Source organism: Podarcis gaigeae (genome assembly GCF_964106915.1).
Source record: "Podarcis gaigeae genome assembly, chromosome: 4".
NCBI lineage: Eukaryota > Metazoa > Chordata > Lepidosauria > Squamata > Lacertidae > Podarcis > Podarcis gaigeae.
Window position 1 is genome coordinate 42,206,307 of NC_139677.1, and position 26,385 is coordinate 42,232,691.

Here is a 26,385-nt window from a genome sequence, read left to right on the forward strand (position 1 = left end):
CTCTATTATTCCCATATGCTTTATAAATATCCCTGCCCAAATAAGTTTAAAAATGAGAACATGGTTAAGATTTGATATACCTAAAAAAATGCATGTGCAATAAGATTCATAGTTTAGGATGCATTTATCTATATAGCATTCTCGTGGTGTGACTTTAGTGCTAGAATTTTAAATTTCCAAATAACAAACACAAAAGAGGTTGCTAAGTATCTTTTCAAATTGTGTTTGCTAAAAAGGATCAGCAGTTATAACGGGTTGCTAGAAGGTTAACTATCAAGAGATTCTTCAGTCGTGCTTCATGTGTACGTATAATCTATGTGTCATTATAATTGCTTCACAAAGCCTCGTCTTCTCTGCAGTTCTGGCCTCTAAAGGTTTATGGATTTAACTGAAGCCAGATTGGGAAGTATAATAGATGGTCCCATCATGGGTGTTAGCATCTCAGATTTCTGGCTCAGAGTAGAAGACTGAATTATATTATGTTACCATAAAGCCCTAAACTGACTTGTTTGGTCTCTTCCCTCTTCAGCTCCTGCCAAAAATATTTAAAAGCTACAACTAGCTCATCCAAGTGCCAGAACATCTAATTCCATGCACAGATGTTTTCTGTACAACTCCACTTTTTCACATCATCGCATTTTATTTTGAATGCTCTCTAATGTCCATGTTAGAATATTGCTTCACTTTTTAAAGGCAAGAGTGTTTGTGACAAAGAACAGAAAACTCAAGGGGAGTTTAACTCTCATGTACCAAGCTCTGTATCTTTCACTGAAATTTGTTAATTGCATCGGCATTGACGGTATTTGTCATGTTTATTCTGAATAGAGATGTCTCTGTGAGGTCATAGAAGATAGTGGTGATAGGTTCACTTGAAGTGTGTTTTCTTAAATTGATCTGAGTTTTTAGAAAATCAAATAGTGCTAATAGATTTGTTTAGTTCTAGCTTGCGTTCATTCATTTGTTTATCTCCTTCTGTTTTGTGTTTTTGTTTCTACAGTTCGGGCGGGTTGGCTACCACCGCCACCACCTGCTCTACCGCCTCGGCCTTTTGTAACACAGGTACGTATAAAACTTCAGCATGAGAATATTGGGCTTAGTGTTGTCTTTAAAAGGAGCAGTGGCCATTGGCAGAGTCTCCAGAAAGGCAAAGAGCAATGTTTCCTGGCACAGGTCTCAATTTGGGCCTCCTTGGGACCATTTCCCCGAAACCATCCCGCCTGCTGCACACTGACAGAATACATGACGCCAGGTGTGGGGCAGGTAGAGACACAGCTGCCAGTGAATAACCAGGAGCCTTAAAGTACATCCCCAATTATGCCTGGGCATGAGAGGCTTACAGTCAGTGTTGGAGCTAGCTTGTTGGGAAGCAGGGCATAGGAAACGACAGTGGGCTTTGAGTCACCACCCAAGTAGGTGGCAACTCGGTACCTGCTTTCTTCAGGAATCAGCTGTGCAGCCACAGAATTCAGTCATACAGCCTGTTCCTCCAGAAAGCAGGCTTGGAGTGATCCCCTGTCAAATGATAGATGGTAATATCAAGCCTGTTGGATCACCCTCACAACCAAGTAGTAGTTCAGCTGATCCCTGCAGAAAGCAGGCATGGCATCACAGCAGGCTTCAGAGTAGCTTCTTGGCTTACTTGACCCGGATTTTGTTTTGTAGTGTGGATGGAGTTTAGGATTTAGATCAACTCAGTGATAAACTTGTGCAGGTTCTTTTGAATGCGATATAATGTAGTACAAGTTGTTCACTTTGCGGAGTAGATTTTTGATCTGCAAGTTCTAGTTCTCTAGTTTTATCATTTTAGCTCCATTTTCTGCCTTAAAACTGCATTCAGAATTCCATCACTCACAAGTGAGGTGACCATGATGCTTAAGGATATGTTGTATTTTTGCCTGTTTTTATAAGTTGTGGCAAATTGGATTCATTCTAGTGTTTTACTTTTTTTTATTGTGTCATAAACCACCCTGGGATCATATGATGTAGAGTTGGCTAGATTTTCTCTAAGTAATTAATATTATTCTGGACATTCTTGCCACCTAATATATCACAACTAAAAGTTTGTCCTGTGCTGCAGGTTTCTCATCCTGGCACAAATGCTGAAACAAATGCTCAACTCAAATCAAACTACATAGACTTCAGGCTTCAAGAACAGGTACACCTTTAAATTGTAAGCGTAGAATTGATTTGGGTACGGATTGCGCTAACAACGGTAAGATTCCTCCTTTAAAAAAATATAAGCACTGTTGCCTGTTAAACACTTATTCCCTATACACTTGCAGTTTGGGAGAGATTAACATTCTGTATCAAATAATTCAATCTTTTTTTACAAAAAAATTACATACATAATCTTGGTATTTTGGCTGTGGTTAAGCACCATTCCTTTCTCTCACCTTATATGTCTTGCAATACAAACCTGCCTTAAAGTGGTCAAAATATTATACATACTAGTTGGAGATTGTAATTCAACTTTGCTGTTGCTCAAGTAGAGCAACTGGAGTTGTTAGAAGCATATGGGTTACATTACTTAATGGGGCCCTTGGCTGAAAAGAACATACATAACTAGAAGTGAAAGAGATTTGTTTTCAGAGGAGTGGGGTGATGGAAAAGATTCAAAGAGAAGCAGAATCTTGGCATTATGTAATTTTATGTGGTTGGGGTATGTGTATGTGTAACTAGTTTTCTAGACCAGTGCAAAATAAATAAATATTTTCCTTCCAATCACTTGGTTACAAAGAATTACCACACTCTTTTTATATGAATGCAGTAGTTGAGCAGCATTTTCTTTCAAAGACTCCAAATTTAGATTAGGTGGCTGAGAGAAATGTGGGTTATGCTAGAGATTTGGGACACCATCCTGTGTGGCAGCTTTCCTGCTATCAAAGGGTTCTGTTGGCATCCTCCATGCCCACATGCTTCTTGGGCAGCCGATTGCTCACACAAATAGAACAGTTGAATGAGCAATTATTTGCACATATCAGGGCCAATCTGTAATGGATGAATCAGCTGCTACCAATTTTACAAGCGTCCTTATTTGCATTTTATTAATGCATTAACTCATGCAACCATATAGGCATGATATTTGAGATCTTTAATCTGATGCTTGTTGCACAGCATGGGGGCCATTGCGCTGTACCTCTCTTCAGTTCGATTACTTGTGGGGAAATACCAAGAACCACTGAGTCCCAATTTGGGTTCAGATAAGTTGGTTTGTTTATGTATATAGACATAATGTTCATAATGGTGGTCAATATGTAAAATGGTTTTGTAGCTTGAAGTGCTAAGTATAAATGTTACAGAATGGCGGGATGGTTAATTATTTCAAGATTATGCACAGGCTACCCAAATTCACCTTCATGCACCAACAGCTTATATAACAAGCACTTTTAGGAGTTGTTTGTTTTTGTTTTCCAATGTATTTCTTATCAGTAAAAGATTGGTCTGGCACGAGCACATTTTTATTCTGAAAGTGTGGCCCAGAGAAAAAAGTTTGAGAACCACTGCTCTGTAGAGAAACTTGGAGAACATTACACTGGTTTCGCTCTTTGAGGTTCCTTCCTAACGTGAAGAAAACAACAAAATGGAAAAGAGGCAGGGGAATGGGGAAGAGGAGACAAAGGAAGAGATCTAGCTAGGGCAATCCACTCCTGTTAAGGCACCACAAAGTCAAACAAACCTGAGCAAAAGTATGGAGCAGCCCCAAACCCCAGTGGCTTCTTGGGGCAACATAGCCAAAGACTTGACTGCCTGAGGCAAAGGGGCACCTGAGACAGAAGGCAATTAGGCTGAGGCTGAGGCCGGACAGAAGGAATACTCCAATGTAAGAGAGAGATTTGCTGAGTCACCACCGTTACAACCAGTGGCGTAGCGTGGTGGGTGCAGGGGGGGCCGGCCGCACCGGGCGCAACATCTGGGGGTTAGGGTTAGGGGGCGCAAATTACTTGCCTTGCCCCAGGTGCTGACAACCCACGCTACGCCACTGGTTACAACAACCACAAGTTTCCCACCTCAGACTGATTGGGCAATCCTAGGTAACAAAGAAGAAGACAGACAAGAATAAACTGATAAGGATAGTGACATCTCTGTGCAACATGAACCATTTATCTATGGAAAGGCAAGATTCGGATGTCCCAAAGGTTGAATTCTCCCTCTCCCTGAAGTGTATGGGTCTAGCCCATAGTTTTATTGGAGCTGCTTATGTCCAGGGTTTAAATTTGTATCCCATTGAGTAGTGTGGAGTCTGAGCAGAGTTGATGGAGTATGAGCTTCAGTTGCATCTCTGGTACATTCAGGTGGAATAAATCTAACATATGCTAGAGATCTTGAAACTTCAGAGTCCTGCAAAAGAAGGGGGGGAATATACACATATATTATAGCCTTGTAATATTTGCCATTCAATTAAGGAAGTGGTTTATTTTTGCTACCCAAAGTACTCACATCGCTCTGCTTTATTCATCATCTACCCACAACATTTCTGACATTATGTCATGTAGAATAGGAAATCATTCTTCTTTTAAAACCCACAGGGGGTATAGATTCTGGTGCTATGAAAAGGGTTTATATGCCCTTCAAAGGAAAAGGAAAGTGTTCATATATTGGCAAGACATTACTGCAAAGGTCAAATTGTAGCCTCACATTTATTTTTTCTTACAAAAGGGCTACATGAGGGCTTTTGTGCTGCAAAGAATATATATGCACAGCATTCTCACTCTCTTGCGTGCACACACGAGAAAACCTTTTGAAAAAGTACTATATCTGCACAAATATGAATTGTGTATTGGGTGTCAGTAATGATGTCAGAGATGGCGTTTGTAGTGTGTCAAGGAGGATTGCTTAGCAAAGTTATTCATGTCTTAAGCATTTGTTGTGCTAGCAGGAGTCAGGTGTCATCTCCTGGACTGGGGACATCGGGGTGTGTGTGTGAAGCACCACTTATCTAGTGCAGCTGCATTCTGTATTTGTCTGCTATATATACATGCATGTGTGTGTATGAGTATATCTGTAGATACAGAGAAAGAGAAGGAAGGGAAAGGAAGGCAGGAAAAAGAGAGAGAGAGAGAGAGAGAGAGAGAGAGAGAGAGAGAGAGAGAATGAAAATAGTCTATGTATCAAGCTGGAATGGTTGTTTATTGTTTATTGAGAGGGAAAACAGTTGTTTCCTTAACAACTGTTAAACTGTCCAAAGCAGCTAACAACACAAGATAATAAGAAAAAACAGTAATGTTATGTACAGCCCAACTTCCCAGAGTGGTGAAAAGTTTGAGGGGCACAGTGCTCAGCTGATTTTAGCTACCTTTTTAGGGAGTTCACTTGAAGCTTCTGGTATTTGCAGTAAGTAAGTTTATTTACAAATAAACTGGTTGAGCATAGGTGCAGGCACTGTTTAAATGCTTCAACAGACAGCCAAATCCGTTACCCCTTATCTGTGTCCAACAATATATGGATATATAATTAATAACAAAAAAAATATAGTATTATTTTGTATATATCGCCGTCAGTATGCATGGCACCTTACAGAGTGTGAGAGAAGCTTACCTTCCATAACATTTGTGGGCTTGCTCTAGTCAACAGCACATTTGACATTAATTGCAATCATTGCCTTAATGAAATGATAGAAATTGCTATATAGCATTACTTATGCTATCCTCCCTCACCTGAGTACAATTCTGTCGGATTTAAAGTGCAAGTCTTGATAGCATTTCATTTTATTTATTCTATAAAATAACATAAATACTCAGTGGCATGATAAAATAGGTTTAAAGGCAGAGGAAGCTCTGTGTACTACAGAGCTTGTTGGCTGAATACATGAAATATTTCCTAAGGAATTCTGGTACTGCAAATAATAATAATAATACTTTCGTTCTGTATTATATGTATTTTTTAAAAACCACCAAAAAAAACCACACCAAGGAACCTATTAATACAGCCATAGAAGAGTACACATACCGCCTTCTATCTTACTTTAATCTGGTTTTGTGAAGCTGGAGTATGAAAGATTGGTAATATTTCCATCAAGGTCCTATTCATTGCTTCTAAAAGCGCTGAGCACTCTTGTGATTTATATATGTTACTTCCTTTGCCCTAAACCTTATCACTGACTCTCAGACAGCTTCTTCTTTTTTCTTTTTTTAAAGAGCAGCTTATCAAAATTTGAGGATTGCAGAGTGCTGCAAAAGCAGTTGGCTCAGCAAGATTTTGGCAGCTTGTTGCATTTGCATCCCTATAGGTTTTCTTTCTGTGCTATCACTTTCAGCTTCTACAACAAGCTGCAAAAAAGAATCTGATGTTTCAGTGTGCTAAATAGTAGGTTCACAAATTGAACCGAAAAAGTCTAGCTGCTTCTGAGGAAGAGATGGAAAAACAGATTTAAGGACCTAAAATTAGCAACACTTTAAAGGGAAAATAAACCATTCTTAATGCAGTGGTGTGTCCAATTGCTACATGAACGCTGACATGTGTGTCATTTTCTGTTTTGGAAGGGGACAGGATGGGCTTACGCATGACAGCTGATGCACGCAATGACCCAGATTGCAACCCCACGCAAATGGGGAGTTGCCTGTATATGCAGAGAAATAGATGATTGCTCAGTTTTCATGCATGGTGGGTATGGTATACATGGACTGGTTTTTTCCCCTTCTTTTATGTTTGTTTAGGAAAAACATGCCTATGTGTGTAGCCATTCTGAAAAATAAAGTCATAGGAAGAAAGTGTACATAAAGAGATGGTCATATGAATCGCTCTTTAGGGTTGTACACAACTAAATTCAGTTGTGGGCAGAATTCATTTTGATTCTCCTACGGATTTGCATTACACATGCAAGCTGATTTATGCTGCATACAGACTGGGAAACCATGCCCAATCATGGTGACCACATAGGTGAATTTAGTTCATTCATAAAGCCGCTCTCAGTGGCAGCAGAACAAGTAAAGCACATTAGAAGTTGGATCTGATGTTCATCTTCATGTGAACATAAATCTATTGTGCTGTGAGCCTGTTTTTGTTTTGTTTTTTACCTAGCACAACACAGGTGCATCTACATATTTTCATTTCAGCTGCCAGATAGTGGTGGATAAGAAAGGTGTCAGAGTAACTAGAAAGTTCAGTTAAGTTCATGCTCTCATACATGTGCTCCAGAGTTAACAAAATTCACGTGTTTCACCTGTAGATGTTTGAAACTGCCAGCTTTTGCCAAGCAAGTGACCTTGTGAGTGTGTGTTTCACTCTTATTGAACTATTGTGACAGTTTCCACTAGGTGGCACTTTAAGGATATGACAACCAGTTAGACTGTCAACCTCATGTTCATACCTGGTTATTTTCTTACTTGAAAGAATATTTATATATTTACGTTGCACCAGACCTCTCCATGCAGCTTGAGTGTAGTATAGATCTTGAGTTGAGCATCCCACAATGGAATAGGGTCCTCACAGCCTGGTGCTCCTTGTCGCCCCCTAAATAGCCACTTGGTTTTTCCTAGGTTGTTCCATGAACTTGATTGGGCATCTTTGGAAAAGACCCCACCCCACCCCCACCCCCGTGTAATCAAGGTTAAGAAATGTAAGTCTGTGAAAGGTTTGGTGGGGGTATAAAAAAAATAAATCACTGTGGATATGATTTTAATGCCTGGAGACTGATACTTAGTGATGATGCTGGTCCCTATCAGTCCTTGGATTCTGTGGTAGCACATAGTACTGTACTAGCCCAGAAGGAAAAACCCAAGGTTAATTGTTGTTCCTGTCCTATCTCAATGGCACAGAAAAAGCCAGAAAACAGTAAGAAATGCTGCCTCATCAATTATTTTGATATCAGAACTGCAAGGAGTCCATAAAAGCTATCCTTTAATGTTGGTGCTTGTTTTTCTACTGGCAAGCACTCCACTCCCTTGCCTGGTGATATATTTATGTTGCTTTTTGTACAGCTTCCTCAGTGTCAGCCAGGATTAAGGTAACGGGGGGGGGGGGTGTGACACATCCTCAAGTCTCGTAGCATAACTCTAGTCTCATTTAGAATATGAGATTGAGAAGGAGGGACCTTTAAACTGAGACACTTGAATTTGATGGAGATAGAAAAAATAGAACAATTCACTATGAAATCTCAGGAAATGAGTTGGATGACAGTACTGCTGCCTTATAGGTGGAATATATTTATGGAATAATTGATATTTTACAACTATTCAAATAGTATTTTAATTAGGAGAGCAGTTATAATTTTTCATTCAGCATCTTATTCAGTTTTATGTAATGAGTGCAGTGACACTTTCAGATGCCCTTTAAATTGCATGTCACACTGTGTTCTTTTCAGGAAGCAGTGTTACGTAGGTTCTGAGCGCTTTTTAGAAGTCCTACTGAGGCGAACAACTAGCTGAAAGCAAATAAGATGGACAGATAGAAATGGGGGGAGGAGTGCTAGGTGTGCAGCTGCAAAGTGTTAGCTTGTTAAACTTGGCCAGAATCTGGAGGCAGAAACTAATGCAACTCTGGGGAATATAACTTTTTAGAACCATTTATCCCATTTTCCTTTCTTCTTCTTTTTTGAACCTTTATTTTGAGTGAGATAACTTGCCTCCATTGCATTCTTTAACACTATTATTGGTGGTTCTCAGTTAATCAGCCAAACTCAATGCTGTGCTATATGAAAGTTCCAGTGGCACAAAGATTTCTCGCAAAGTGAAATCTGTTTGAGGGGTGCAGGGCACACACGGGGGGTGGGTCCCATTGCAGAAGTGGAAATCCTTATGCTGACAGGATGTAGTAATTCAATGCCATCCTTTCATATTTTACGTGTACCATGATTTATCTCTGGGCAGATTCACACTAGGCCAGGGTTAGGCAACCTAAGGCCCAGGAGCCGGATGCGACCCAATCGCCTTCTCAATCTGGCCTGTGGACGGTCCGGGAATCAGCGTGTTTTTACATGAATAGAATGTGTCCTTTTATTTAAAATGCATCTCTGGGTTATTTGTGGGGAATAGGAATTTGCTCATCCCCCCAAAAAAAATATAGTCCGCCCCCCCACAAGGTCTGAGGGACAGTGGACTGGCCCACAGCTGAAAAAGGTTGCCGAACCCTGCACTAGACATTTAAGGTATGTTAATGGATTTAAAGCACACAATTTCCCCCAAAGAATCCTGGGACCTGTAGTTTCCCCTTCACAGAGATATAATTTCTAGCATCCTTAACAGACTACACTTCCCAGATTTATTTGTGCTTTAACTGTACATTGAATATGCTTTAAATGTACAGTGTTGAGCTGCCCTAAGGATGTATCTGCACTACTACATAACCACAATGTGCCGATTATGCATTCAGTTTACACTGCACAATGGATTCATCACTGAATGAACAGCTGACTCACATGTTCTGCATCATGAAGGAATACAGCTGTGGTGCCTGTACAATGTTGGTGCAGCGCTGTTACATACTGCTTTGTTTCTCTCTAATCAGATGCATACGGGACATATCAGCATGATGCTTTTTTTAATGGAGCTGGTGCACTCATTCTCTGCATCTGATCTTGATAGTCCACATGTAACAGGACTTTAGCACCCATTACAGTTTGGGAATTTACACACAACACACACAGCAGAATGCATAGCTGGCTTCCTGCTCTTGTTGTTGAAGCTTCCCAGAGAAAATATATTTTATACTTATTTGGCAAATAAGGCAGTTGGGAGTACAGGAAGCTCACAGTAGTAGTAGTAGCATATCTGTATATGTAGCAGCAGCCAAAAAGAAAAAGTAGAAGGGAAACCTAGACACTATGTTCCTTTAACAGATTGTGAAATGGGTGGACGTATCTTAATCCTGTTCTTAAATCATCACAATCTCTGTCAGAACCATCTTATTGTCCGACTTTAATGTGGAACAAACAATGGTTTTATATAATTCTGTGATCTAGAGCTACAGATATATTTAGCATCCGCACTGTTGACTTTTCTCTTTTCTTAATATATTACAAAATTAGGACCATGTCACACAATACTTTTTCTGATGTGAACACAGTCTCTATGAGGTACTTATTCACACAGCACATAGTTAAATTATGGGATTTGCTGCCAATAAGATATGGTGACCAGCCACCAGTTTATATGTGTTTGGAAGGAAATTAGACAAGCCAGCAGAGAATGAAGCTATTGATGTCTACCAGTCATGAAGGTTATATATGCATCTTCTAGTAACTAAGGCAGTATGCTTCTGAATGCCAGTTCTGGGGAGAAAACATCAGGAAATTGCTAATTGCTTTCATGTTATCTTGTGGACTTTCCAGAAACACCTGGTTGGCCACTGGGGAACAGGCTGTAGGACTTGATCAGCCTTTGGTCCGATACAGTAGGGTTCTTCTTATGTGGGGAAGAAGTTTATCATGGTTCTAATGAATACAGCACTTGGGCAGCCAGGAATATAATGACAGGTTGTGTGGATTTCATTCATCTATTTATGATGTATAAAAGTATTTATAAACTGCCGTATCATAAAAATATATGAGCAGTTTACAGCAATTTAAAAACATAAAACCAATAAAATCACAAAAAGTAAAAAACAAGTAAAAAGCAAAAATGAATTAAAAAACAAACATCAGTAGACCATTGTGGGGAATATACTCCTAATTGTCTCTTGGCAGAATAGAGAAGTTTTCAGCAGGCATTTAAAAGCTGGCATAGAAGGTGCCCACTGAATCTAGATTTATCTAGATTTCATCAGAGGTGTACCTCAGGTCCCTGGTGGCCTTGGCAAGGAGTTATATCGGTGCCACCCCCATCACTTCTCCTGTGTTTGATCTTGCTGCAATAGCAGCGGTGTGTTGCTGGTACAAGGGACTCTAGGTATGCCTCTAGAGATTTAGATATACTGATCATGTTCGTACATAGACAGTTGACGCCCTGCAAATGAGACATGAAGGCTGGTAATATCAACTCCGCCATGTGGGAATCCCTTGCAGAAGACTGCAGTACCTGGAGACAGTCAGGTTGTGTATCCACAGCAGTGACCAGAGGAGGAATGACTACTGGGATGAGCACAGAGAGAAAAAAAGCAATGGTGCATCTAAAACTGCACATCCAGGCACCTTCATCTGCCCCAGCTGCAACAAAACATCTATTTCCTGTATCACTCTCTACAGCCACAGCAAGTGCTGTAACTCTCCAACCCCAAAGGTGCACTCCTTCATTGTCTCCTGAAACAGACAGATGCCAACAAGAGATACGCTGTGCTGAGGCTGATGTGAACATCAGAGAGGGCAAGACAAATAAAGGCCGCCAGAAAAGAAGAGCAGGCTTATTGTGTTTCAAATGACATTTTCTTATCTCAGGGTTGTATTGAGAAGACCGAAGGAATAGTGCCACGTCGGTAAACTCTCAACGGGTACAGTTAACAGTGGATTCTTTCACTTTAGCACAACCAATCCACATTTTTTTTAAAAAAAGAATATGGACTTTTTGCAGTTTGGAAAGTGTCCGGGAAATGCATTGACAAGTGTGGGATGAAAGAATAAGTAACGAGAAACCATCTAAACACCCTATGAGCAAATCGGGAAGAATGCAGAGCAAATGCTCACAGTCATTTAACAGCTCAATAATGGCCGGATGTAATCTAACGTGTGAGCTTTGTGCATGCAAATCAGAATGAATGTTCAATAAACTGGTCATCTGTAGGGGCAAAATAACTGAGAGTTTGAGGCTGCTCCCTGAATTGTATAGGGAGGGAGCCCAAGCCTCACAATGCTCCGGGAGGCCTTGCTTGGGAGTGGTCAGCTGACAACCCTCTTTGACCTGCCTGCTCATCACTGGTGGTGGCTTCTTTCGACGGAGGGGCAAGACAGCTTTGCAGCTCCACCAGCCACAGTAGCTGCTGCTGCTGCTTGCCCTTCCCCGTGGACTGAATGTCACCCTCCACCCACTCCCCAAATTTGGGCCTACAGATTTGGTGCTTCTGCTGCTTTCTTCATCTCCTCTCCCCCTTAATTTGGTACTGAGCCATTTCATGTGCTGGAACCCACATACCCAAGGAAGGAGCAAAAAGCTGCATTGATTCCTACTCCTCTTTAAACGGTCTCTCGTTTCGTTGATGTTAGACTGGTTAAACAGTGCTTTTCTGTAGATGAAATAAAACAAATCAAATATAAGAGTACAAAACCTTGTAAACATGGGAAAGTTATTACCTAGTTTATTAAATAATGAGCCCCTCATCTCTGGGGTAATTTTTGTGCATGCAGCCTGTGCCCCTGACAAGGGCCAGTTTCACTAATCCCCTGGTATGCCTATGCATTTCATGCATCTACAACGTTCTGAATTCTGGTTCCTTTGATTTGACTCAAAGATTATGACTCTCTGCATATGCATGCACAGGCACACAAATTAAATGTCAGAAGCAAAGTGACTTTTCATCCCAGGTGCTTGGAAAATGTCAGGTTCTTCAGAAAAGTTGGACAAAGCTGGAGTTTAATTTTGCCTCTGTTTTCAGTTCCATGGCTCAGCCCTGGATGTATATTTTAATTGCATTTGTATACCTTGCTAAAGGAGAGTAAGCTTCCATAGTCTGCCAGCAATCTTTTCCCAGCTACTACTGTGTTATAATGAGAGATACAATATAGTCAATGTCACTGGTTTTATTTAATTTTTAACTTTCATACGTTTTCTTACGTTTATATTCCACATTTCTTCCATCGTGGCACCCAAGGTGGTGTACATTGTGGGGGGGGGGGGTTTCCAATAAGGCCTCCCACCTAGGCACTGACCAGAGCCAGATACAGTTGCCTTCAGCAAGTTGACACCTTCACATGACAACTTGAATATACAGTGGAACATCGGTTGTTGAATGTTTCGGAAGCCGAACAATTCGGAACCCAAACGCCAACAACCTGGAAGTGAATGCTTCCATTTTTGAATGCGCCTCGGAAGTCGAACAGCTTCCGAGACGCATTTCTCCCTTTTTTCAAAGGAATTTGCTGACTGGCAATTGCACCTCGATTGTTGAACGTTTCAGAAGTCGAATGGTCTTCTGGAATGGATTACATTCGACAGCTGAGGTTCCACTGTATGCAGCTGGGTCATTTACTGTTGCAGAAGTTAGAAATGCCAAATTTTAATGTGTGTAAAATAAGTGCAGGCAGATATTACATTACTTATGTACACCAATAAGCCTTTCCAGGGAGCTGTCAGGCTTCATAAACTGTCACTTCATTGATTCGCTAAAACTATGTCTTTGCATAAAGAGGACTATCAAATTGGTTAGCTGGTTTCAGTTTAACTTTGTTTTCATTTGCTACATGATGAATGTTTGTCAGGGGCAGGATCTTAAAAACTAGCTATTTGTTTTAATATAAATAAGACACCATTGTTTTCCCTCTTAGAATGTTCCTCATTACATAATTTGATTATATAATTGTTGTTGTGTGTTAGTGTTGCAATCCTAAAACTCTCTTGGATTAGTTGGAAATAAGTCCCATTGCACAGTTCCATAGCGTTGCTTTCCATGTAGCCAATGGAGACCACATGTCAGAAATTAAACTGTTGCTGGAAGTAAAGAAAGTTTTTTATTGTATTAAGCGGAGGAAACCACATATGTGATCCTTCGCCATGCTCTCGCATATTTAAAATTGCTGTACTAATTTCCTCATCTGGGTTTGTTTTCACCAAGCACTGCTGCTCCTCAGACTCTGATCTCTGAAAACTGTTTTATGGTGCATGTTTACTCAGATGTAACTCTCATTATGTTCAGTGGAGCTTGCTACCAGGTAAGGACTGCAGCATTAAAAGGACTGGAGGTGGTGTAGCTGCAGTGCTAGGTGAATCACATCTGTTTTCATTATACTGTATGTTAGCAGTACGACTATGTATACTGCAGTTGAGGGTAGGACTTGTATGTTTTCTGGATCCTTGGCTGGGGGCAAGGCACCTCAGAATCTCTTGTTGGTGGAAAGCAGGCCACCTAGTGTCAGGGATAGGGAGCAGATTTTATTTCACTTGTACTGTAATAATGCTCACAAATGTAGCACACTTTTGTTTTCTCATTAGAGCGAATGGCAGCCATTAACTTCTGTAGGAGAATGGGGTTCATTCACAGACATCACTGCAGCAGCAGCTAAATCAGCTTCCTAGCCTCTAAAAATCAAAGCCTGCTCGTATGTCTTTTGTTGGTCACACTGGAGTGTGACCAAGTGTTGAAAACTAGTTTTGATTGATGGGTAGCTGCTAGCAATTTTGGTGTTACAGTGTCTTGTCTATTGTTACAGATGGAACAAGAATCTCAGATTGAAATGCATTTGCCAATGAACAGGTCCGCATCACAAGTTGAAGAAGGCAGCCCAGCAAAAAAGGTAAGGTCAAGACATACAGTTTTCTCTTTTCATTTCAAACCCTTAAAGGTGATAAATAGTTCCACATACTGACTTCTCTTGAAGATCAGGACACTAAGAAATAGCACTAGCAGCACTTTTCTACAAGGAGCAATCTATTGTGGCACCACATGAGTGCAACTTGTATATTTTTCCTACCACAGACAAACTGATAGAGTCCTTTTTATATGTAACGTTCATGCTTTGCACATAGAAGGCTACTGGATACTATGGTTCTTTGGGAGAAAACATGGTTGTGGTGGTCTGCAGTGCCTCCATGAAAACAAGCTATGGATTGTTTTCATTTCCCAGGAGGCAAAAGGTGCAAGCTGAATGGAGGCAAGCCTTTTTTTGGTTCCCTTGAACCCCACACTCTGCATTTCTTAAGCGAGGCATCTTGGGTTCTTCTCAAAGTAATGGAAAAATATGAGCAACTTAAAAGAGGGAACAGGCAGCTGTGTGTTCCTTCACATTCCTAGCTAAATCTGAAACACAGATAAGAGAAATGGAATGTGACAAAGGTAGTCAGGATAAGGACATAGGGGAGTGAGGCTGTAAGGCTGGAGCAATGTATCCCAGGAAGAATCCCATGAAAACTGAAGCAAGTTGGAACAGTACTGGTTAGAGAGGGGCTGACGAGAGCTGAACACTGAGGTTCCTACGGTTCTGTTTCCTAAAGGGAGGGGTTTACTAGAACAAAGGGAAGGGGGCTGTAAGGAAAGGGGGGTTAACTGGAGTACTAAGTTATTCAGACTTTCCCACCACATATTTTGGAAACTGGCTGAACACTAGCTTTCGGACTGTTGGTGCTGAGTGAAGGTAGAGGCAGGGACCGGAAGAGGAGAAGGAAAGAAGGAAGATTCAGGCTGGGATCATAGTTCTTGCTTTATCAATTGCTTCAGAAAAGTGGCTGATAGGTAGCAATAAATTCACACAACAGCATAAATGTGTGCATGGAGGAAAAGGAAGTGCAGCCTGAGAACATTCATATTTCAAGTAGTATCCTATAGGTGCTATAACAATATCAAGGCACCTTCCTTGTTGCAACGGCAATAGGTAAGAGTTATCTGAAGAAATAATAATGTTCTCTCAGGTATATAAGTGCATCCAGTGCTTGAAAAATGAGGTATCCTTGCCACGAAAATGGCAAAGAATTGCACCTGGAGTACATACAGAAAATTGGAAACCAATGCCGATTGACCATATAAAAACCTGATCGGCTGAAAAAACGCAATGTTATACTGTAAGATGTATTCCCCCCCCCCCCTCCAGCTCTAAGTCTGTTCTAGTTGTCAATGCATGGGCTACTATATATACTGTCAATGCATATATACTGTATCGGTTTACACTATATCTATACTGATACAGAAAATACATTAGTTAAAGTTCAACCTACAAAGTTAGGGTTTTTATGTCATCAACTATGTTTCCATTGAATGTGTTGATTTATGGGTACATAATGCAAATTTTCCTTTCCAGGCATTCTACCACCACGCTTTTTTAAATCTCTTAGTGACTACTTCTGATGTAATTTTCCAGTTTGCATTTGGAATATTGTCTCGGTCCAAAATAAACTGATTCAGAAGAATCTTCATTGTGGTGGTCCTACTGAAATAAACAAAAATTAAGAGCATAATTATGATGTTAGGTAACTCTTATTCTTAGCAATGGATTTGCCCAGGAAACTTCTATATATTATGGAAAGTTGTTTATCTGTTTGCTATAGTTTGGACAACTCTTTAAGATACTGTAGCCAGATTTTACATTCTGGTTTCTGAGATCAAGAAGCAGGATGGGTTGTTGTTGTTGTTGTTTGTGTGTATTATGGCTACAATTAGCTGCCATTTTGAATCTAGATGGCAGAACTGCACCAATTGCAGCTAAATTTTGCACGATGGTTCCGGAAACCAAGGAGCAAACTTTTATCTATGTTTAGATAAAGTTTGGATGCCATTTTGAATCAACATAGTGAATGGAACCTTTCAAGCTGCACTGATTTTTTGGTTTCTTTTAATTCCTGAGGAACTCCAGGTATGAAGATACTAGTTCCTAAGAGATGATGCCATAAAAGAGGTAAATTAAATTGATCTAGGGAATGAGGATAGACAGAGCCAAAGTAATCAATACCCTTTGGGTCCGAAAAAAATTGTTAATAAGATTCTGATGGCTTTGTTGTTTTCCTAATGAATCATCAATAGTTATTTTAATCCTTGCTCTCTTTTCCCCCCCACAGGAGGTGTTGCTTACTCAACCACCATCAAAACCGATTCGCAGGAAATTCCGGCCTGAAAGCCAGACGCTAGAGAACCAGGAACTTTCTCCCACGAAAAGTGTAGCCCCTTCCTTGCCTGCCATCAAATCCCACCATACAATCCCAAAGTAAAAAGGCTGACTTTTATGAGAAATTGGGGAGAGGGCTTTGTGGCAACATGGTGGGATATAAAGCATTCTAAAAAAAAGGGAATGTGGAAAAAGTGCAAGTGAGCTGCACTTCCTTCTACTGTCTTCCAGATGTGAAGTTTGAAAATAATTTTGTTTGGGCAATTCACAACCACCAGATGCTGACACAGCTTATGCAACTCACTTGTTTTTTCTTAGTACTTAGAGCATGCAGACTCGCTGAAAAAGACATCTAGCCTTCTGAAATACTCTTCTGTGGATTAGGGGTGGGCGGGGGCGAGAATCTGGAAAAGGACAGTTAATCTATGGAGAGATGTACTGTATTTTTCGCCCCATAGGACGCACTTTTTCCCCTCCAAAAATGAAGGGGAAATGTGTGTGCGTCCTGTGGGGCAAATGCAGGCTTTTGCTGAAGCCTGGAGAGCGAGAGGCATCGGTGCGCACTGACCCCTCTTGCTCTCCAGGCTTCAGGAAGCTATCCGCAAGCCTTGCAAGCCCGGGGGAGTTCCCGCGGGCTCACAAGGCCTGCGGGCAGCAGCCTGCCGCCCGAAGCACGGGGAGCCCTCCGGAGGGCGCCCCGTGCTTCCGGCCGGTGTCTGCAAGCCTTGCGCGCCCGGCGGGAGGTCCTGTCGGGCGCACGAGGCTTGGGGCGGCAGCCTGCCGCCCGAAGTACATGGAGCCCTCCGAAGGGCTCCCCGTGCTTCGGGCGGGTGTGCACAAGGCTTGGGGCGGCAGCCGCAGCTGGGGGAGGAATATTTTTTTTTTATTCATTTCCTCCCCCAAAAAACCGAGGTGCGTCCCATGAGCCAGTGCGCCCTATAGGACAAAAAATACGGTAGGCGGAAAATCCTGATGTATGGCAAGAGACTGAATAGATGAACTTTGATACCTGTTCTAGTGTTCTGGCTCCATGATTTTGAGGGTTGTTGAAATGTGTTTTGGAACCAGTACAATGAAGGAATAACTGCCTAGCCATTGAATCCATGCAGCCATTTCATTTTTTTTTTAAAAAAAAAATCTAATCCCATATAGTACCTGAAAAGTGGTGGTAGAGAGTCACACCCTTTTGAAGTATGCATTTCTGGCAAGTAATGTGAAGGCTGGAACTCTTCCTAAGAGTTTTTAAGTGATCTGAAAGTATTAGTGTTGTTTGTAGAGCCTAATTGACTCTTTCAAAACAGATTCATTTGCTGCTGGCATAATAAATTAGTCCTATTTTGAGAACAGTAAATGACTGAAGTTTACTTATCAGTCAAATAAGCATATTTTTGTTTTCCTCAGCTAGAGTGTTGAAGGATGTGGCGGAGGGCAGTGAAGAAGCAGGGGGAAGACTTTCTGGAAAAATCATTGGGATTCTCTTCCGAAGATCAAATTGTCACCTCTCTTTTTAGAGAGTGGGAAAGCTAACTCCACTTTTTTCACATGGACTTTGTGCTGTTTTTAAAACAAATGTATCTGACTTTGATCACATTGTCATTTAAGAGCTAACACCTTGCAGAAAATCATAAAAGGCTTCTCTCGGGAACAATTCTGCTTATCTAGCCTATATTTTCTCCATTTTTCCAGTTTCTTGCTTTTCTCTCAAGATGAAAATTGCTAACATATTCATTTAAAAAAAAGTAGAACAGATGGATGTACAGAATCTAAAGACTCATACTGGAAATTCTGTTTTACCTTGTGACATCATAACTTTGGTCTCTTGCATGCTACAAAGAAGCAGGGGAGTACAAATGAGTTTGTTTTATACTTTTACTACTGCTTTGTAACATGCAAACTACCTCTATCGCTCAGGTGGGGAAAAACCCATGAAAATATTAACTAATAAAGGGGGGCAGCAAACATATCGGTATGCAAATGTTCTTAATAAGGTTTCCATAGGAGAAACACTAGTAGGTGCAGATGTGCTAGTAAAACAAAAACAAAAAAATTGCTTTTTAAAAATCAAAGATACTATCAGTAGTCATGATGGCTATTTATTTCTGGTGAACACGAGTAGCAGAGGACTTCAAATAGATTATTGTACTTTGAAAAGTAGGGTCCTGCTTCTAGATTTCCCACAAACATCTAATAAGATGCTTCTAGTAAGAGCTGTTCAACGGTGGAACGGACTCCCTCGCGAGGTTGTGGACTCTCCTTCATTGGAGGTTTTTAAGCAGAGGTTGGATGACCACCTGTCATGGATGCTTGAGTTGAGATTCCTGCATTGCAGGAGGTTGAACTAGATTCTTTGATCTAACTGGCAGCTGTGGGGATAGAATGCTGAACCAGATGGACCAACAGGGCTCTTCTTACATTTTTAAATACATTTCTCATTCTTTATACTAAACAGAAAAACGTATTTATTACTGTTTGTACTGAAAGTTAAACACAGGTGCTGTCTTTAGACTTATTAAGGTGAGTTTCCCCCTTAATATATAGGGGACAGCTGTGTTGATCCATAAAAGCATGCCATTGGCCAGGTCAGGTCATGTAGTAGGAGGGCAATTGTCCATGAAGTTGGCAATGTTAGACTGGAGATCCCTCCATTTGAGCTGATCTCAGTTCAGTGGTATATAGGGAAATAAGCTTTAATGAGGAAATTGAGCCAGCTTAACATAGTAAATGAATTCTGGCCTACAGATAGGGCTATTAAAATGCCTGGATAGCCAGTTGGTTACAGTATGGTGCTGATAATGTCAAGGTTGTGGGTTCGATCCCCGTATGGTACCGCTGCATATCCTTGCATCGCAGCGGGTTTTACTAGATGATCCTCAGGGTCCCTTCCAACTCTACAATTTTCCACAATTTCTTCCTTCCATTTCTGATTTCCACAAGATCAGGATCTCTTATTGAATGTCCTGATTTCATAAATATTTATTTCTGCATAGCAACTCTCTTTTGTAAATGCATTTCCTCCCCCCCCCCACCCCATTTTGATTTCAATTAGTCTCAGGTGTAAGTATCATAATGCATCCCTTTTTACCAAACAGCAGGAAGGCCCTGTGATACATTTTCTGAAAGTGGTTTGTCTTTACTCTCTGGCAGGCAGTCTTCAAAACAGAAGAAAGCTATTCAGACAGCTATCCGTAAAAATAAAGAAGCGAACGTGGTCCTAGCTCGGTTGAACAGTGAACTCCAGCAACAGCTGAAGGTAAGGAGCACACTTCAAGTAGGGATCTATGGTTAGACGTGCCATGAAGCTCTCTAAAGCCTATGTCATATGCCTCTGTCTACACTGTTAAATAGCTACCAGCATGAGTCTGACCAAACTGCGGGAGGCAGTGGAAGACAGGAGTGCCTGGCGTGCTCTGGTCCATGGGGTCACGAAGAGTCGGACACGACTAAACGACTAAACAACAACAACACTGTTAAATACAGGAAGCAAACCAAAGTGTGTGCACCTTGCTGAGGCAAATACCCTCTCTCCCATCTTGAAATATGAGAGCAGCAGGATCACTTGCACTCTAAGCTGTAGGGGCTGCAAGTTAGACCCAAAAGCGCCCTTTCACAAATGGAAGGAGCTTGGATCCAGCAGAAGCTAAGAGTACAGATTTTAGCCACTCCCTCCACCATTCCCCTGCAGCCCCATGCTGCTCCAGGGTTCCCCCTCAACCATCTAGATCAGATTTTTAGGGGACTGCAGAGGGAAAGGGAAGCCAGTATCCCAGACTGCCCCATTTGTGAGTAGAAATCTGCTGTAGAACTCTGGAGCCAGCTTTCTCCTCCCCACCCATTCCACCTTCTTTGTAATCTTGGAACAGAAAAGATAGTTCTGGCTTTTCTGACAAGTGGTGACAAAATGTTCTCAGTTAGGTGCTTGGCCTAATATATTCCAGTCAGTGAATTTTATATTTGTATGAGTTGAAAGAAAAAAGATTCAAATTAATGGTGGTTAGTAAAATAAGGCAAGTGATTGACTAACTAGATGTCTCTCATAGCCATTGCTCCAAGATTGCTTGTGTAGAGGTGGCCCCTTGAACTCGTTACAGCTGGCTGTAGTCATTAGTATGATAACAGAGTTCGGAATATTGTTGGGCAAATCAGTTGACGAGAGCTAGCCTAATGTTTGTGGCATCTCAAATAAGCCATCTTCTGGAAGCTTTGTGTACTTTAATACACTGTTGTGTTTAATTCCTTAAGCACCCAGATTTAAACTGATTCCAGGCCCTGCATTCAGGGCATAGGGGAATGTCAGTGGGACATTTAGGCAATACTGCTGCACCCAAGCCACTAATTGAGTGTAAAGTCTGTAGTGTTGTAACATCGGTTTACTTGGGCGTGAGTGCTATATTAATTATGGAGTGATTGCAAAAGTGGACTTTATAAGTCTGCATCATAATATTGTTTTTATGCCTTTAAGCCTTTAAGGGCTATATTCTGATTGTTGTTTGTTTGTTTGTTTGTTTGCATGATCTAGGAAGTTCACAAAGAACGAACTGCACTGGAAACTCAGTTGGAGCAGCTCCGACCTGTCACTGTCTTATGAAATTCTGTAACAGAATTTTTGCTTCAAGTACCTTTAACCGCACAATATATTGGCAGAAGCTTTTTTCACTAAGGCAACATCATTTGGAAAAAGTGCCTGCCATATTTCTTTTGCATTTCTTGCACCAGTTTACCTTGCAGATGAAGAAGGTACACAATCTGAATGTCAAACCTTATGCCTATGAAATTGAACTTGTTTTCCCACCGACCCTTCAAGAATGCCTCAGTCAAATTCCATCTCTCTCTTACTGTTAACACTTATTTATTCCAATAATTCTTGATTTATATGCATTGGGGTGGAAGATTTAAATATTATATATGTCTAGAAAATTTGCTTATATTTACCTTCATCCTGGATTATCACTTTTTACATATCTGTGATCTTTAAAGTCTTTCTAGTTTTAGAATAAATGAAAGCATACCTACGAAGCTCTGTATTCCTTATGTACATTATCTATTTATTTATTTTTAAATCAACTTTGTGATGACTGACCATTTCTGGATGCAACACTAGTGTGCTTTTGCAGCCCACTGTGGTTTTGCAACCCACACACATCTCCTTCTACAAACTACCATTGGGTGTTGACTCCCTGCCTGTTTCCTGAAGCCTGCATCTCAGCCGCTCTGCAGTAGTTGCTTGGAGTTTGTGCACAGGTCCCAAAATATCTGTTATCTGTTGCTGTTTTCAAAATTCTGAACTATGGCTGAATCACACTGTGTACTTCTCCACTACAATCTGCAGTTTGGCTCCTGAGCCAGTCAGTATAAAATGAAAGTCTGTGTTCCCCATTCACTATAATGGGGAATCTGAAAACAGCTAAAATGTTTCCCTTTTGCACAGAGTGGATTAAGTTTATAGGCACAGAAGTGCCTCCAGAGTGAATTAGGCCTGCCAAATTGCAGACAAATTCCAGGTGCTTTTTGTGGGGAAGTAAAAAGAATGTACTTTTCTCCATAACCCCAAGGGATCTTGTCTTTTTCTTACCTTAAAATAATTAAGAGGTTGCCAAATGGTGCATATACTAGCATGTACATTTAAAAAAACCTTCGCAGCTTCACATCAGCCTTTCTCCTCACGATTGTTTGTGACCTCCAACAGGCTTTATAGGCCTCCCAGTAGACCTGCACAGGTCTCTAATATACTTTACAATGTTGAGCCTAGAATGCTGCTTGCAGAGTTCTAAAGTGTTCTGGGTTGTTGATTTTGTTCTTATTAAAGCAGAGCAAAGTACACTTAAAAAAACCCCTAAGATGAAATGTTTTGCTTATTTATTTATTTTTTGGTAAAAAATAATAATACCCAATGCTGTTCTTTGCAGACAACATTTTCGACCCCTTCATTTCTTGCAAATCCCATGGACCGAGAGAAGCATAGAGGTATACAGGAAAAGATAGAGTTGTACTGTCACAGAAACAAAGAGGCTCCGTAGCTTTGTTGGTGCCCTGATCAAACTGAAGGGGGGGGGGGGAATTACACCATGCTTCGGCTCAGGGAGTAGAGGAGTCCCCCACATCATCCCAATTTGCCTTTTTATTTGGCCCCCCAAAAGAGCTGTGCATACCCCAGTAGTTGCCATTGGTCCAAACCTGGTGTTGAAGGAATGGAGGCATGTTCCCCGACTGGGAATCTTTGCAGCTACTCCAATCATTTCAACAGCATTGATGGGTATTGTATTGCCCTCAGACTATGTGGCAGTGTGGGTTATATAACTCCCTGTAGTGTTAGTTCATGGGGTTTGGTGTGTGTGGTCTGCCTGAACTGACTTGTGGGTGCCTTGGCACTAGTATTTATGTGAGTTTTTCTTACTGCTGCAGCATGAAACCCACATGTCTTGGAATGGCTAAGTACAAGGAATGTGCCATAGTTCATACAGGCAGACTTACTCACAGTTGTATGCTATGCAAGGCCAAGACATGCTGGAGCAATGGTATGTCAGCACAATAGGATTTGTGAACTGTGCCTCATGTCTGTTCATATTACACCTTTTGTATTTAACTTATTATCAAGTGATGAAAAACATTAAATGCAAAATTTAGAGATTCGTTGCTTTTGGCAATTAGATGTTTTTGCTTATTTCTTAACTTGTTCTGCTTATTATATCTTAGCAGTGGGCAATATCCATTGGCTAACTGTATGTGTCTTGGTAAAATTCCACTTATTTGCTTTTTTTCTGGTAGAATTATATTTGTTTTGTATTCTGGTGAGTTGATGTTATCAATGAATTCCACATATCCGTTTCTCCCCCATTTCAGATTAATAGATCTTGTTTCCTTATGGCAATTATTGTTTTGGTCGTCTATCCTACTCATTTAATACACTTCACTCCAAGGAAGTCCTGTTAACCTAGTAAGACTCTTTGGCAGTACACATTCATAAGCATATATAATCTTGTCCAGACTGAATTCTAATAGAAAGTATTCCTTGAATTGCATTCTAGAATTGCACTGGCAACGGGGACAGTGATCTTTTGGGGCAAGCTGCAGGTAGGGAAATATTTTTACCACTGTAAATTTATGTAACTTCATTTTCCTCCCTTAAGTTTCATGTTTCTGAAAGTCATCCCTTAACATAACACACTCACTGCATCATCTATGAGATGTGATGATGTCCAGTAGCTTGGATCTCTTTAAATGAGGATTTGATAAATTCCTGGAACAGAGGACTGTCAACAGCTATTAGGCCATTGCACCAATGTGGAGCCTCTCCTGACAGTGTGGCAGAGAGCACCAGTTGTTTGGGTGCAAAATAAAAGGAGAGGACTACTGTGTTGAGGCCTTTTTGTCAGCTTCGCACAGACCTACCTGGCTACTATTAAAAGCAGGATGTTGCTGTGATCTGGTAGGGCTCTTCCTCCATTATATGACCCGCACCATTCCCTGAAAATATTCCATAGCCTTGCAAAGTAAGAATAATGTCAAGCGACAGAAAACCCTCTCTACTTCGCCCAGACCAGGGTGGCCCTCCCAGATGATGTTGTACTGCATCATCACTAAACCATTGGCCATGCTAGCTGAAAGGGCAGCCAGCGCAGATTCTCTATCCCAGAACTAGACAGACAAGAATATGCTCCAATACATCGTGCTCTGGTTTTCATAAAACAAAATTCTTCATGTATACCACTTAGAAACTTTGGTGATTAAGCAGTATATAAATAACTTAAATGAATAGTAAAAATCTTAGTCATTTCTACAGATTCTCAGCTGCAGCTCAGTGATAGAGCACATGCAGTTTATGCAAAATGCCCCATGCTCAATTCCTGGCATCTCTGTGTGCAACTAAAACTTTGGAGATCTGCTGCCAGTTTAGAGAGAACTGAGTCTGACTTAGTATTAGGAAGCTGCCTATAAACGTTTTAGCATATGCTGACAGATTTTGGGCCAGTTTGCTAGCTTCTCCACCCTTCTATTTTTATATTGAAGTATGCTATGCAGCATGACAATAGAACTTTAAAGACTGGGTTATAATGGCTTCTCAGCTGTGTGTACACATTAAAGGAAAATAATTTACTTGCAGTTTACTTAAAAATTTAAAATAGCTGCACAATATGAATGCCATCAATGCAAATATACTTAAAGTTAACAAGAAATAAAACATATTTGCTAGTATTTATAAAACATTGGTTGAAACAGGGATCCTTACGTATAAAAGAATCAAACTGTTAGTTTCTTAACTAAATGGTAATCCTCTGCAAAATGATAGTACCAGTGAGAAAATTAGGTTGGAAGCCACCCCTTCCATTTGTGGTGGTAGTCAGCTACTGTCGTCTCATTAGTTACTCTTATTGGGAGATTATTTCAGGTATCCTACTCAACTGCTAGAGTGAACAGCTGGATTTAATTTTAAAAATGGAAGTTGTTTAAATATTATAAATTTTCTTGTTGCCTGGTTTTAATATTAAATTAGATTCTAATGGCAAATATTTTACAGTGTAACTTTTATGACGCCTTAAATATTCCCATGATTGTTCCCTACATGTTTTGGAATCCTGATTTTAACATTCAATTTTTAGTTTTAAAAATTACATTTTGAAACACTTCTTGGGTGGATTATTTCTACTACAGTATTTGCAAATATTTCAGATAACTAGAATGGCACGATCAGATATTGTTTTGGATACTATTTTATTCACACTGGAAGGCAATAGTACTTATTACATAACTTATCTGTATAAGATCCAGAATATACATCCTTCAAATGTTAATGGTAGAACCTTAATAGTCATATTACTCCAGAACGGACTCTCATCAGTTTGTTTACCTTCCGTAGGAGGATTATTCTATAAAAGTATAAACAGTGTTTGAGGAAGAATTGCGCCAGATTAGTTCAGTGTGAACTCTCCTTGCTCTTATAGCTTTGTTGCCACTGTAAACAAATTAAATCTGGGAAATGCACAATACAGCAATTAATCTCTATATTGGACTGTTCTGGAGTCAGTGTTGATCCACATTAGCATGAAGAAGGTATGAAATATTTTTTTTCTGGCTATTGAGTTTGTTCTTGAGAAGTGAGTATTTTGTAGACCATGGAAGAAGTTTTGTTTAAACAAACTGCTACTCCATTCTTGAATAGCCTCAGGAAGGGAGTAATACTGCCAAACCTTTATAGTTTTTTGCACATACGTGCACACATTCAGAAATAAATATTTTGTGTGATAAACATCTGATTAGGAAAGACTGATAATGAGCCTGTGTATTCTATGAAATAAGAGAGAATTTATTTTGTTAGAACATTGTTACCCCAAGTGACTAAGATGGGAAGAAATTATATATTTGAAGTTTTCCTTGTTCTGTTATTTTGTTGATACTGTGTTAATAAAATTATGTGATATGTTTTGCTCCTCTACTGACTTTTTGACTTTCAGAATATTACTGGGAACATTATTATGTTTTCTTCATGTTGCTATATGTTAGCATATACACAATCGAAAATATATGGGCTTCACAACTTCACAAGTATAAGGCAGTAAACCTGTAGTTTATATACTATGTATGCGAAATCTTTTGGAGGCCGGAACATACAAATTTGGTGTAACGTTTAAAATTAAAATGCTTATTATTAAGTACCATAACACATAGGCAGGGTAAATGCAATTTCCTTGACCTAGTGAATTCAATCAACTTATGGAAAGTACTGTAATATTTCCTTTCCTGCCTTCTGCACTCAGACCACAAACAAGGAAACATATAGTACT

The 26,385-nt window shown here is 40.3% G+C and overlaps 1 protein-coding gene across 2 annotated transcripts in view; it reads left to right on the forward strand.

The window, feature by feature from the left end:
• Positions 1-26,026, forward strand: part of REPS2 (RALBP1 associated Eps domain containing 2) — a 78,281-nt gene extending 52,255 nt beyond the window's left edge. The window contains exons 15-21 of one of the 2 annotated variants that reach the window (XR_014563102.1): positions 998-1,059; positions 2,078-2,155; positions 14,228-14,311; positions 16,563-16,708; positions 19,754-19,859; positions 21,126-25,157; positions 25,339-26,026. Coding sequence is in view for 1 of the 2 variants with exons in the window: in XM_083734318.1 (XP_083590444.1) it covers positions 998-1,059; positions 2,078-2,155; positions 14,228-14,311; positions 16,563-16,708; positions 19,754-19,859; positions 21,126-21,194 (545 nt within the window). In the remaining variant the exon portion in view is untranslated. Of the gene's footprint in view, positions 1-997; positions 1,060-2,077; positions 2,156-14,227; positions 14,312-16,562; positions 16,709-19,753; positions 19,860-21,125 lie in introns of both variants that reach the window. The other variant, XM_083734318.1, reaches the window with a different exon arrangement.
• The last annotated feature ends 359 nt before the right edge of the window (positions 26,027-26,385 follow it).